The sequence below is a fragment of the Manihot esculenta genome, chromosome 1 (genome assembly GCF_001659605.2).
Source record: "Manihot esculenta cultivar AM560-2 chromosome 1, M.esculenta_v8, whole genome shotgun sequence".
NCBI lineage: Eukaryota > Viridiplantae > Streptophyta > Magnoliopsida > Malpighiales > Euphorbiaceae > Manihot > Manihot esculenta.
Genome location: NC_035161.2, coordinates 6,585,812 through 6,600,648, shown reverse-complemented (window position 1 = coordinate 6,600,648; position 14,837 = coordinate 6,585,812). Strand labels below are relative to the sequence as shown.

The window sequence follows — 14,837 nt, the reverse complement described above, 5'->3', positions numbered from 1 at the left end:
TTGAAAAAATATAAAAGATTTTAACTTTATAAAATATATGAATAATTTAATTTAAAAAAAAGCACTTGACAAATATAAGCACTCTAAACTTTAAAGACAACCACTCTACTCCTTTTGCTTATCATTTAAAACGGTGAAAGTTATTTATTAATTTCATTAAGGGTTAATTTTACGATCCTCTCAGTAAAACTTAAACATAGTAATACCTTTTTTATTTATTAATCAGATAAATTTGATTACAAAAACAAATTATTCATTTTGTAATATTTCAATATATCTTATTTTATATTACTATAATTTTTATATATTTTTTTTCTATTTTAAAATTATTATTTATTTTTCTTTTTCACATTGTAATAACTCTATTTAATTTTATTTTATTTTTAAAAATCTCAATATTTAATAAAATTTAATATCTTTAAAATAAATATAATAAAAAAAATTCTCTTCTAATATAAATAAAAAAATAAAATATATAAAAATTATGAAATATTTTATTTAGAAATAATTACTTATCATATTAAGAATGTCTGTTTCTCAGCCCAGTTAGTATCAGTCGGATTTTAAACAACTGCAGTTTTCTAAATTATCACAAGAAAAACTATAATCAAATCTTGCATTAATTAGTAACATAAATTTGGAGAAATAGCATAATAAATAAAGAAATCTCTAAATCTAGAATAATGAGTTATTGCATGAGTTTTTTATGTTCAAATAAAGTGAATGGTAATTTAATTCGTTTTATCAATTTTTTTTATGACTACTAAAAATAGTAAATAAGTTAAAATAGAATAATCTCCATAGATAACTTATCCGCCATGGTTCCAAAATCCATGACCTACATCTCTCTCAACCCGAGGCCGATGCATTGGTTGACAATGGTGACGACCTCCAACAAGTAGTTTTATAGCTTTTTTTCTTGCAATCCAGCAGAAGGGCGTGTCAGATTTCTTCTCGAGCTGTCCTCAAAAGTCTAATAGGTTGTGGAAACAGCGATCTTAGTCTTGGATTGCAGAAATGTGAAACTTTTGACTTAATTTATGGAATTAAACCTTTTTAAAAAAAAGAAAAAAAGAAAAAAAGAAAAAAACCCTCCAATTATAAATTGAAAGAGAGGGTATAGAGAGGAGAGGTAAAAAAAGATGGATTAGAGAAGGTTAAATAGAACGACAAATAGTTAATACTTTTTAATTATAAGAGCTAAATCATTCAAGTCTCGAACTACACGAGTTTACTCATTAATTATGCACATCATCAGACTATTTTGTAGTTTACTCATGCTACAAATATCAATATCGGTAATGACTTCCTTATTTAGGCTCAAACGGATTATTAGGAAGACAACATAAATCGGTTGAAACATGAAAATTAACAAAACAAGAAATCAATTAAATTGAATTGTCACAGATCTCTAGATTCCAGAACATAGGATCAATATCGTAAAAAATTTTATCTACTCCATGATAATATTACAAGCCAACATATTTCAACTTACAGATCCACAATAGACGTGAAAGGAGATTAACTGCAATCTCTTTGCGACCAAGGAAACCTTTGCATTTGAACAATAGATCCACGTCAATATAATCCGTCCATCTTGTGAGAATACGAGAGCAATCTTCTCAGTGATCCCTTTGCAGTCCATGAAAGATTTCAGAAATTGTTCCATCTTGCACAACAGAAAGCTCTTAGCACACTCGAGCAGAGTATATTAGTCAGAAGGCCATTTAGTATTGCTGATGATAACAGTGAAACCTCACTAGAGGATGATGACGTGAAAGTTGCAGTGCATAGTAGATGATACAGTTACGAAGCAAAATTCACTTGCGTGATTATGGAGGAAGCAATATGAGCATATTGACTCAGTTACTTCTTCAAGAAGTACATTCCATCTCTCAGTTCTAACTTCTCTTCAGAAACTAAACCCGATAAAAAGCTCTGCAGCTGCTGGAGTGACTTGTCATAAGGAGGATCAGCTACACAAAACATCTGCAACATTTTTTTTTAACGTGAGGTGACTAAGCAAATATCTCTACTTTGACTTGTTAAAACCATTCTCACCTTGAGAGTGTTGTGGATGCGATCCAATGCCATGCTGCCGAAATTTGTGAGCATCCCCATTATAAATTTCTACAGAAAAGCCAAATGCCCTTTAGAAATTTAAGGAGAGAATATATGAGACAAAAAAATGTCAAAACTCCAAATGCACAACATCCAGATTTTCATTTGAATTCTAATGTTTCTTACTTGACCACTGAATGACCCAGACTTCCTCCATGGCCATCCCAAACCCATTTTACCCATCAAATAGAGCAAACCTGAAATATTTCTAAAATGTCTAGATAATTTTAATCAAGAACATATTATATTGCAACCACATTGCCAGGAAGAGTAGCAACTAAATCAAATTAAAGCCCTCATACATACAATACTATGGAACTAGCCATAAAACTTTCCAATTGTAACTCAATCCAGGCAAGCAGAGAGTTATATAACAGTGGCCTTGACAAGAGGCAAAGTAGCCATATTTTGCTCAATCTTAGTCAGTAGATGAAAGAGGCTAATTTGGAACGACCTTTGAAGGATGAGTTGTACCAAGAACAAACTAAACATATTCCCAGAACAGTTTAAAACAATACTCCTAAAATGCATTGATAAATAACAATGATTACCCAGAAACTTTACGTCATAGCACATACCTCATACACAGTCATTTCCTTGCGGATTTGGTCCTCAACAGAGGCTACAGATCTCTCTCCCTCCTCATCACCAACAAGCAGTTCCTCACCGTTGCCACTGTTACCACCATTCTTACCAGCATCAACCATGCCTTCCACAAGGGTAAATACATGGTCATTAGCATCTGCCCCAATTGATTCTGCAAGAATTCCCTAGATCCAAAAAAGTAGTGAAAAGAATCATTTACCTCCTAATATTTAGTCCTTGGAATTTTCACATCTATCAGCACACATAATAGAACATGCTCAACCATGAGGTGCATTTCTACTAAGAAAAATACAGCTCAAGTAAAATGGCAAAGTATACAATTAGACAGCAAATTATAGAATGGGTGGGGGGGGGAACAAACAGAAAAACCAATACTGGCTTGCCCATCTGTAACAATGGCAAACACTTTGCTCAGCCAATTGGATTTCTAGTCTGTTAAACAATCCGCCAGGGGTTTCTATTATATCAGTCTTAAAAAACAAAAGAAAGATATAATAGTCATCAAAAACCAACATGTAAAGCACTTTTTTAGACCTACCTTACTTATCCAAAAATTTATCCTTCGATTGAGTACATCCACTGGTAACCCAATAGCAGATGCAAGCCTACCAGCGGTCCAACTGAAGAAGAAAAGAAAATCTGTAAAACAATGAATGAATAGCATGCTATTTGTTGAAATGATTCTTAAGCCTACCTTGTTTGATCTTGAAATTGCATGATAATTGCAGCATGTACAGGGGACACTGTCAACTGCATCGCTCTATCTTCAAATTGCAACTCCAGCTAAAACAAAATAACCATGATGAAAGTGTATATATATTTTGAGAGGTGCAAAATAGGAGGAGAAAAATGCAAAGATATTTGAAGAATCTAACCTTCACAGTGCCAAGATTTTTCTTCCAAAGTAACTTACGAGGAGTCTTGATTTCGTGAAACCTATTGGCATAATCAGCCAGCAGTTTTTCAACAGGCTCAGGTACATTAAGTGCCTCGTCCTGACATCAAATACAATACATCTATGCCTTTGTACAGTGAAGCTTACATGAAAAAATGGTCATGACATTTTCAGGGCAAAAGCCAAAAATTATTCATGGTCACGTGCCATATAAGCTCTGTAGTTTATATGCACCAAATTTACAGTTTCAGGATCATCATAGAAGTAACATGAGACTAACAGTGAAAGTTTAAACACAGATTAAACTTAAAACCAAAAGAGAATATCAGTAGCAATTGAAAAAAAGGACAAAACATTCAACAAACTTTTAAGGAAATTTTGCAGTACAGGTTGTTGAGTATGATATTACTTGATGCAGCTGTCAAGATCTAAAAGCAACAAGTCCTTAAATTATATATATAAACACTGAAGTTGAAACCACAATGTATAACAGTATTAATCAAATGGTGCAGGACATGGAAACAAGCCCTCTGATTTAAAGTGGTAATAAAAAAATCATTGTGTCAAAAGCAAAGTTTTTCCTAATACCTGGATTGGAGGCCAAAAGTTTGTAGATATAATGGTGGCATCAAGAATATCCAGAGATACTCCTGTTTCTTGCTGCACTGGACCTAAGAATCCATTCAACAAAAGAGAAAATTGTAAACACAAAATAAAATGTTAATTGATGTTGTCAATCTGTTGAAAGAGACGAGCTCAAAAAATGCTAAAAGTTTTAACATTCCATGAAATTACCTGTTTGAGTTGACTTTATTGTTGCTTTGATATTATGGTTTGTTCTCTTGGAATCAATCAAATCATTAAGCATAATTTCACACCTCTGCATACTGCTCTCTCCAAAATGTATCTGGAAAATGAGAAGGAAATGAATAAAGGTTAAAGGTAGACTATTTGAACAAACATGAAATGAAGACTTCATTGCAGAATAAATCCAACTAAAGGAACAAAGACCACAAATAATACTAGATCACATGCCTTGAGAAGTTCCAAAGTACGTATCTCTGAGTCGATGTCATAATCAGATTTGTTGAGAAGCTTTTCAGCGAGCATCACACGATATTCATTAACAAGTTGGTCTTTCGAACCAATTATGCCAACAATCATCCCCAATATGTCAACCTTCCTTTGAGTCCTACTGCCCTTTGATGGATCAGCCTCTACAGGATCAGGCTCCCAGCTGGAAGGGCAAAACTCAAACAAAGCAACATGTCAGCTCTTCCTATTAGCAAGGTGAAGGAAGTACCATGCATCAGCAAACTTGAACCACAAGTTACAATGCATGAATTGCAAGTTACACATACCGTACAGCATTAATCCATGCTTGCTTGTCATCAGTGTGGAAGTCATCATCAGCACCAGCATTTTCTTGACTTTCCTCATCCCTATTTAATTCTTCAAGAAGGCTATCCCCAGTAATTCCAGATCCATTTGGGTTCCCGCCAGTCCCATCAGTAAGCATGGTTACAATGCATTTTATGGTGTCTTTCCTACCCCTTAAATAATCTCTTATTGGTTCACCAACTGCTTCAAGAAAGACACCAGCAGGATCAATTGTACGCAGTGCTTTAATAGTTGAAACATACTGATGCAGTATGTCATTGGTGGAGGCACCAGCAGTGAGCAAGCGATATCTCAATGAAGAAATGAAGGAGTCAACCAATTTAGAATGCTGTCCAGTATATTCAAGGCACTGTTTTAAGTCCTCAATCGCAGGGGAGCTGCAGCATTTGTAAAATAACTAGAGAATATTAAGGAACTTATTAAGAGTATCTTAACATTAATATATGCAAATTCCAATTATGAATCAAACTCATTACACTCAATATAAAGAGGATGGATGATTTGTTGCATATCAACAAAAACACATTCAGGTCTTAGAAGCAAATCGCAAAATCCATACAACATAGACGTTGCCTTTAAGATATGCAGAAATTGTATTTTTGCAGTATGCAGATCTATTTCTAATTTAAAATACATAAAAATCATTCCACAATCCAAGATTCTTCACCAATATGCTTCCCAGCTTAATAAACAGAAAAGAATCTGGGATGTGATTATTCAGGGTGGGGAGACCCTCTTGGCCTCTTCCCCTCCCATCCCCGAGTCCGCCCCACGCAAAATCAGGGTGGGCCAGGATTGGGGAAAATTTGGTCAAGCACAGGACGAATTGTCATCCCTACATTCTAGATTTCTTAAGCGACTATACAGAAAATAAAACATTGTGAAAATCTTATAGTCATTCTCCCTTAATTCTATGGCAAAACTGAAGCCAGAACACTTGATAACTAAAACTGTCACTCTCTCTGCAACTCAAATCTAAAGGTCAAAGGGGTTAAGATGCAATTACCTGTCTGGGTAGTCCACGATAATCTCAAACAGTTTGGCTATTCTCAAATCTTGCAACGTTTCATAAGCAAAATACTCTAGCCGCAACTGCCATCTAATAAGCCCTTCAGAAGGACTGTTACTAGATGATGAAAGAGAAGCCAAAGGTGATTTGATACCAGGGAAAGGGCTATCACAGCAGACAGAATCACCAAGAAAAGAAAGAAGTGCATGCAAGAACTGGAGAGGCACAGCCTGTAGAATATATCTCCAAGGAATCATCCACGAGTAACACAAGAACACAGGCCAAACTGTAGAGAGAAGGTAGCATGTAGAAAACTAAAAAAATTTGGACAAGTGCCAACAATAACATGAAGGCCCTTCATAAGATTACAAGATGAAATCCAATTTTGCACATAAATACAAAGACCATTGGAATGGATCATATTAATACAAGAATAATAATAGAACAATACAATTAAAATTTTATACTGAGATGCTACTAATGTTCAGTCAATTAAATCATATTCTGGTCAACAACAAAAGATATAAGCATCTTTTACATGACATTCTTTGGGTCGAATGCCCATCAATCATGGTTTAAATGATAAACAGGGACAAAATAATATACTAAAGCCATTAATATAACGCAATTTAACACAATATTTGGATGAATAGAGATCACTGAAGATAAACCATGCATAAGTAAAGAAATCAATTATCCAGTAATTCTACAGGATGAAAGGAATAGAAATGCTAAACAAGCATAGAAGGGAACCTGTATCCATCCTTTAATGGGCTCCAGCACAGAAGCCCTGTAATCATCACCAGCCAGATCATGCACTTTAGCCTGCCATGAAAACAGAAAATATATGCATCACAACTAAAGGTGACGTTCCACATATTTCCGAAGATAACTGATACACAGAAGCCTAAGATGAGGTACATACATTTTTTGCATGTGTGCATATAAATCTAAAAGTTGCCAATGCACAGTAGCATTAAATATACAAAAGACCCAAGTAGCAAAGATGAAGATTAGAATGTGAAAGTAAGACACAAAAAGCTGAGAAAACACGAAGCAGAGCATATACTTATAATGGTATAGTTAAATCAATATTAGATTTAAAAGAAAAAAAGAAAAGAAAAGAAAAATTCATCTAAATAGTTCTACAATCAACTATATAAATCATATAATTTAATCACATCAAAAACATAAACGTGATTTGAAGCCATGATAACCCTCCACATAAAAATTGAGCCAGCTAAAAGAAATATGTTTTAATATCTCTTTTCCATTTTCTTTTCTTTTAATTTTTCTTTTGTCATTGTGAACCCATATACCTTTCAACTAACTTTAACATTCTAAGAACATAAAAGCCCCTTACGCTTTTCCCTAAACTTGAAAGTTTTAAGTGTTCTTTCACCAGAACAAAATTTTTCTACAAAATAATGGAATAGTATTGTAACATTCCATGTCTGAAACATGTCCAACACTGGAATAAAAACTGCAGATGTCTATGCTTCACAACAGAACCACAGAGGAAGCATGTGACATAGACTGAACATTTATTGCGCAATTAATTAAACAATCACCTTTAAAAGTAAAAATATGGCAGAAGCATAAGCGTCTTCAGTCATAGAAGTAAATCCAAGATTTCTAAGGTCTCGAACAACTTTCCCAATGTTCCTCACCAACTTGTTATTCTCTGTGAATTTACCTTGAAGATAGCATCCATCGATGTCCATTTCACCATTTCTAGATGATAGTTTGCTTTTTTCATCTAAATCCATGTCATCTTTATCTGGAGAATCACCATCACCATTAAACTCTCCATCCATGATAATGCTCAGCTCCTCCAGCCTTCCCTTAAAATACCAGTGTAGTATTTCTAAGAACAGTATACAAGGCATGGAAAGAAGGGTAGCAATTAAACTTACTATCAAAGATATTCTTAGACAAGAAAATTGTAATAGCAAGAAACAATTAGCTTTAATCTCCAAATAAAAGCTGTATCAAACAGAACAAAAAATAAAATAAGCTAAATGTAGATAAGAAACTGAAACAGATACGCATACCAGGAAAATGTCGAGGAATGCTGGCCATGAGAACTGAAGATACCATTAACTGATATTTCGAAAATAGATATGATCTTTGGTCATTCGGATTGTATTTTTCCTCAGATGAGCATTCCTTGTAAGACTGCAAAGCGTGAACTAAGACTAACAGGCACTTCTCCTGATACTTTTTTTCAGAGGATATCTCTTCGAGAGCTCTACCCAAAACGTGTTGCAGCTCTTGGTAAAATATCTGCGTTTTTACCATTTTGAGACATTAGTGTACTAGCAGAACAAATCAACTAAGAAAAACTGGCTTGCTTACATACAGGAGTTTCAATCTTCTCCAGATTTGCTACATTGTCATAAGCATCAAAATGCTGCCAAAATTTTGAACTGCCCTTCTTCTCAAATGTTTCCTGTAACAAAACAACATGTTATTGCTCTGATGAATGCAGGAAAAAACATTTAAAACCAGAGATTCAACAGTTTGATCAATTATAATAAAGTTTGAATAATCAAAATTTTCAAGAGCCACACAATCCCATTCTTCAAATTGATGAAGAGAGCACTGGCAACACTCACAACTACCCCGAACTAACAGTTAGCAATAAATAGCGAATACCTCCAACGACTTGAGGAAGAGATCGCGAACAAGAGAGTAAAGGCCATGCTTGCAAAGCGAGTGCACATGAGACACGAACTCCGGCTTCACAGAGTGATCGCCAGCGACGTTGAGAAGAGCTATGGTGGCGGCACAAAATCCGGCATAAGCCTCAAGAATTTCATGGATCGAGTCGTCGCTTATGGCGTCCAAAATCCCTAGATTACATATTGAAGGAGTTAATTCCTCCATTTTCTCTCAAGGTCACTGCGTTGAGAACCCTAGAGTGTTGCTCGAGTGAACTGGAAGGGAGGGAAAACAAAATTGGGACTCTTTTTCTTTTTTCCTTCCAATTTGCCGCCACTGTGCCATTCTATTTGGCTTTACGACTTACCATTATTATTACATAAATAGTAAATGTTAGGACACGTAGTCACTTTGTTGTTAATTTTTCACCTCTTATAGCTCCAATAATATAACCATCTAACACCTGAATTTTAATTATAATATTTAATAATATCTATTTAATTTTTAAAAATTTAAAACGCATGTAACACATTTATATATTTTTATAAATTAAATATTAAAAATTAATAACGAAAAAATTAATTTGAATTGATTTTTTAATTAAACGTCAAAAGTTAAATTATATTTTCAACCTAAATATTACTATATAATCTAGGATAAATTATAAATTATAATTATTTAATTTTTAAATTTTATAAAATGTAACTATTTTAACTTTTGAAAATACCTCAATTATTACTAAACCAACATATTAGCCTTTAACCAGTGTATTGATAACAAATATAATGAAAAAAAAATTGGTCCTTTATTTCTAAACAACAATTATGCCGTTCTAAAAGAAGTGCCTAATTGATTGCATTCTTTAGTAGAAGGGTCTCTAATCTCTTTTGCATTTCTTCCCCATGACCATCTCCCATCTTGACAACTATGGCCAGTGAAAATGGTCAGACCAGTCCAGCCACAAAAACTCAAAAATTCATTATTAACCTTTAAAATTAAAAAAAAAAAAGGCCCTAAACAAATTAAAAAAAAGGCAAAACCCCAACTTCAACACATTTTCTCAAAGATACTCATAAACAAAATTAAATTCGGGATCAGCACCCAAGGAATGACCCAATAAAACCTAAAAATAAAATGGACAAACTCAGAAAAGGAAAAGGAAATAAAAAGACCGTAGTCAATCTATTTTAAATAGAAAACAAGCTTCCTCTCTGATTGGGAATCCACTGTTGGAAAATTCAGATATTATTGCAACCCAAATTACGCAGTAGAAAAATAAAATCTCAGATTTCCTTTTCCAGAATTCGAGTGCTTCGTTTATTTCATAAGAAGGATATGAGACTAACATGTTAATTTAGTCTAAAAGATACAATGGTGAACTGATGGTGCTGTTTTTTCAAATGAACACCCTCTATAGTATCCACACGAACGTCTTCTATCCTTCTAGAGTGTTAGCTCTCTCAAATATGGATAGATTATGTGCTCCACAATCTGCAACTGTTAGACTGAATTTTTTTCCAAAAATTAACATCATCTCTACAATTCGTAGAAGAAGTATTTATATGTTTCAGTCTTTTGTTTTCCCACAACTCTTCTCCCAAAAGAGTTGTGTTCAGAACCCACTATCACAATCTCGCAGATACTCAAATATCTTATGTGATAGAGTCTTTTATCTGTAACAGTTACAGATAGATTTGCAGATATTTTCAATATTATAATCTCATAATAATAAATAATTAATAATTAATATTATTAATAATAATAACACTTTATTATTATTAATTATATTAATGGATTTTTAGCCCATTAATATGTCATAACACATCAACAACGTTCTTTTATGTGTAACCTAATAGACTTACATTAATTGGCAATAAGCCCAGTCCCACAAGGCCCGTAAGTCATAAGTGGCCTCTAGTAAGACATGATGACTACCCAACTAATATGAGAATCAATAATCCGATAAAGCCTAATAAATACAACATGTATTAATCCCTTTATCACACGATATCTAGTTTGAACATAAGTCATGGTCAATGTCAAACTTATAATGTTCAAACTTATAATTTCTCGATCCCTAAGTAGACTGATAAATTCAAATGATATTGATCACACTATCAATTCATTTAAGCATGGCCATGCATTTCTCAGTCTCACTTATCGAGGGGCTCAGAAGATAACTCTCTCAAAGAGAGGGACAAATCCTATGTTGATTGTTCAATATCCTCTACATAATTTCTATTATGCTCAATTATAACCTTTATAATTGTCCGATTAAAGACAACATTTGGTTATGTCAAAACATAACAGTCCTTATGTTGGAAATTATGACAATTTCAAGTCAAAGGATTAAGACATAACTATTTTGAGATTCATTTATGACAATAACTCATGTAGTGATCTCAGTGCGGATCCATCCAATACTTTGTTCTCTAACAAGTATCTATGATTATTGAATTATATCAACATATACATAATCATCTCATGATTATCAATCAATAATCATACTAGCTATGTTTTATTATTATCAACATAATAATAAGTAACCAGGGATGATAATCATTATTATGTAACATGCAAACAAATAATAATGATAAAAACCTCTTTTATTAATAACCAAAACGACATACAAAAAGGTCCAAGATAATGGCCTAGGGCATATACACTAACATCCACTAGGTCAGGGGGAAAATGCAAGGAAAACAGAGCAATTCGTTCATTTAGATTCGGAGCCTGAATGTAATGGATTTTTGTGGAAAGAAAGGATCGACGAAAAATTTTTCGGAGAGAGGTAGGAGTTACCTTAGGAACAATTTTTTTCAATTCGAGGCAATGGCAAAGGGGCCAATAAAAAAGAAGCACGTACTTAAGATTTGAAAAACTTGGAAGAAGAAGGAAAAAGTGAAAGGAACTCTAAGAAATGGCAAACAGATGCAGCAAAAACAACAAGAATATTGAAAGTGAGAAAATGAAGGCGAAGGCTTGATTTTATACTCCAAGCGAAGCATTTATGAGCTTTCAAAAATAAATGGCATTTCTATAACCCAAATAATGGCGGCCATCAAAACGCGTCTAAAAGGATGTGCACGCGTGTCATACATATTTATGACAACGCCTCATACATCAAAAAGGAGTTAATGAATGCACATTTGATAATGAAAGTGTCGATTTTGAATCGCTCCCCCAACCATCATAAATATCCCTCAAGAAAGTGAAAGAGCATCTGATAACATAATAATGATAAGCTCCCCTAAAATCGTGATACGTGTATAAAAAAGTGAAAGGGTCCACACCGGTACATCCGATCTGACCACCTTATGGAAGGACCATCCATCATAGTATACAGGTCAAACCTCTTACATCTCTGACCTCACCAAATGCTCGGAGCAAGCAAGCCTACCTCTTTAAGACACGCATATCTCCCTTAGGATCATAATTGCACGTGCAATAGGACTGACAAACAAGACACTGGTGATGGATAAGGTGTGGGTGAAGCAGCTCAGCATTTATTAGCCGACTGCCCGGCATAAACAAGCTGCCTGACACTTCTGCCACACACTCCATCGTCGCATCCGATAGGACAATTCGTCAAAACACCCCAAAACGCTTAAGGTATTAATACCCCTGAACTAATTATGTTGAGAGATAGATTTTACGAATCCCAGTCCCTAAAAGCTCTCAACCTCTCTCGAGAATCTCAAGCATTTCGAAAACCAAAAAGGCCATCCCAATCCATTCTTGATCCTCAACTACCCAATCAGATCCATTAATTTCCCTGTAAATCAAACCCTTACTTACGTGTCATCATATCCTAATCTCACTGGTTCTCAATCAACGTTAGTAGACGTTTGCATTTAGAGATTTGGAAATCCATGCTTCATACTAAAACCATTTTTGTAGCTAGGTATTGTTTCTTTGACGCTGTTGCCAGCTCTATACCAAGGTTTTTCACATCCTTGCTCATTTATCAGTACTAAAGTTCCTTGAAATATTAGGATTATACTCAAGAAATAATCCATTCTTGTCTCACAAGACCATCCTTATCATTAAAAGAAATAACAAACCTACAGTCAAAGGAAGATTAATGGTAAACGATTACTACTATTAACATAATGATCTTTTTTTTTTCGGTTGAAGATTGAGAGGACTCATTAGTTGTAACACTTACAAGCCCGAAAGAACATAATAAATATAGTCCAAGCCAACAAGTAGTAGATACAAGTTCATAAGGGTCTCCAAGACCAAAAGATAAACCCAATTAACAAAAAACACTAGAGACCTGAAGTCTCCCTAACCCATGGTCAAAACCGGATGAATTTAAGCATGCAACGCATCTCTATTGCTAGAAATTTTGGCCACTACTAACGATGACCATAAAGGCAGTGGATATAAACCCCCACTACATATAGCTAGAAAACAACGTAAAAATACCCACTAAAGATCTGGAGAAGACAAACAACCATAAACAAGAGCCCATAGAACGGAGAAGAGGAGACCATATACGCTGCATGTATAACTGAATCGCTCCAAGAATATAGAGAAACTTTGGACTCAACACCACATGAGTAGATCTAAAGAGAATAACAAAAAATGGAGGCAGTTCGACTCGTCGGCATCTCTTTCATGCCTGTCGGGTTTCTACAAGCCGTGCGAGTCACCATTGGTGATTCAATGCTCTTCTTTACCATCATTGAAATAGAACTAAGGAATGACCAGATTTAAAGACTCTCGAGGATCTACATAGAAACTAGCAAGAAAAATCCAACCACATTGAGAAAATACAAAAGCAAAAGAGAAAATAGAAAATACAGCAACGTATTTCTTGTTTTAACGCACCGCTACAGCGAAAAAATAAAAAAATTATATTTACAATTCTATCCAATGGCGAAGAGAAAGACCCATAATCAGACAGGAAAAAGAAGGTTTTCCTCCTTCCTGGAGGGGTAGAGGAAGACCAACTGAACGGCAGGAACAAAGGCTGAAGTTTAACGAAAAAAAAAAACAGAAAGTTTTATAGAGAAAAAATCTATTTTAGTCAATCATTAATGACTAATTTGTTAAATGAAATTTAAAAACTTATTTATTATTGAAAACTAAGTTAGAGATTAATTTATGAGCGTGACCATACTATTATATATTTTTTTATCGAATCAACAACACAATCAATGTGGACTATTAAATTATAATCATAGTTTTATTTAATTATTTTACAATCATAAATTTTTGCCATTTTTTAATATTTTAGATTCAGATTTAGGTAATGGACCCATATGGATTAAAAATCTCTAATAAAGTATAAAACAATAATCGAATTCAGGCATTTAGTTCATAGATACTCAAATACCTGGTTTGAATTAGATATTGATAATAAAAGATAAATTATAATCGCATAGAAGTTAGGTATAAGCATTATATATAGAAGGAGAAAGTCGAACTTTGGTACACCATAATATATATTATACAATGCAAATTAAATTTTTTATTATAATACAAATTTTTTAGTTTCAGCTTTAATTTAATATATATATATACATTAATATGTGTACTCATTTAATAAGATTTTATTATTTTAAATTTAATTATAAATTTATAAATTTATGTATTTTAGTTAATATACCAATATATTTAAGTGTGAATATCATAAAATTTAAAGTAATATATACATATAAGTCTGGCTAAAGTCTGATTTTGATATAAAATTGGGTTAAATTTAATTTACAAATCGAATCAAAACAGACTTATCCATTTTTTATCTAGTTTTATAGCCCCAGTTTGGATTTCAATTAAATTTAAATTCTAAAAACGTGAAATCGATTTAAATTAAAAAAAAATAAAAGTAAAAAAATTTAAATAAAATTAAATAAAATAAAAAAATAAATATAAATTTTAAATATTATTAAATTAATATTCACATTAATGGTAAGTGCATCTGAATAAATATGAGAGGTCTTAACTATTACTCCTTTAATTTTTAATTACTCCTTTAATTTTCAATTTCAATTTCAAATAAAAAAATTATTAAATTAATATTTAATTAAATAAATAAATTTTAAAAAATTACTATTTTGAATATTATAAAAAATAAAATAATATTTTTTATAATTAAAATAAAATAAATTTAATTATTTAATAATTTAACTT

General features: G+C 33.0%; 1 protein-coding gene across 3 annotated transcripts; it reads right to left on the bottom strand.

Annotated features, from left to right (window-relative positions):
- Positions 1 to 1,368: 1,368 nt before the first annotated feature.
- Positions 1,369 to 9,045, bottom strand: LOC110625342 (anaphase-promoting complex subunit 2). 3 transcript variants are annotated; one of them, XM_021770965.2, is made up of 16 exons: positions 8,691 to 9,045; positions 8,395 to 8,484; positions 8,087 to 8,318; positions 7,604 to 7,899; positions 6,786 to 6,857; positions 6,030 to 6,262; positions 4,984 to 5,400; positions 4,658 to 4,859; positions 4,418 to 4,529; positions 4,211 to 4,293; positions 3,603 to 3,722; positions 3,422 to 3,510; positions 3,266 to 3,347; positions 2,700 to 2,891; positions 2,062 to 2,130; positions 1,369 to 1,989 (listed from the first exon to the last, which is right to left on the bottom strand). In XM_021770965.2, the coding sequence occupies exons 1-16, from the start codon at positions 8,919 to 8,921 to the stop codon at positions 1,867 to 1,869; spliced, it is 2,643 nt and encodes an 880-aa protein (XP_021626657.1). In that variant the 5' UTR covers positions 8,922 to 9,045; the 3' UTR covers positions 1,369 to 1,866. The 3 variants fall into 3 exon arrangements, with proteins under 3 accessions (XP_021626657.1, XP_021626668.1, XP_021626675.1); XM_021770976.2 differs by lacking the exons at positions 1,369 to 1,989; positions 2,062 to 2,130; positions 2,700 to 2,891 and adding an exon at positions 2,900 to 3,003; XM_021770983.2 differs by lacking the exons at positions 1,369 to 1,989; positions 2,062 to 2,130; positions 2,700 to 2,891 and adding an exon at positions 2,904 to 3,006.
- Between the last annotated feature and the right edge of the window lie 5,792 nt (positions 9,046 to 14,837).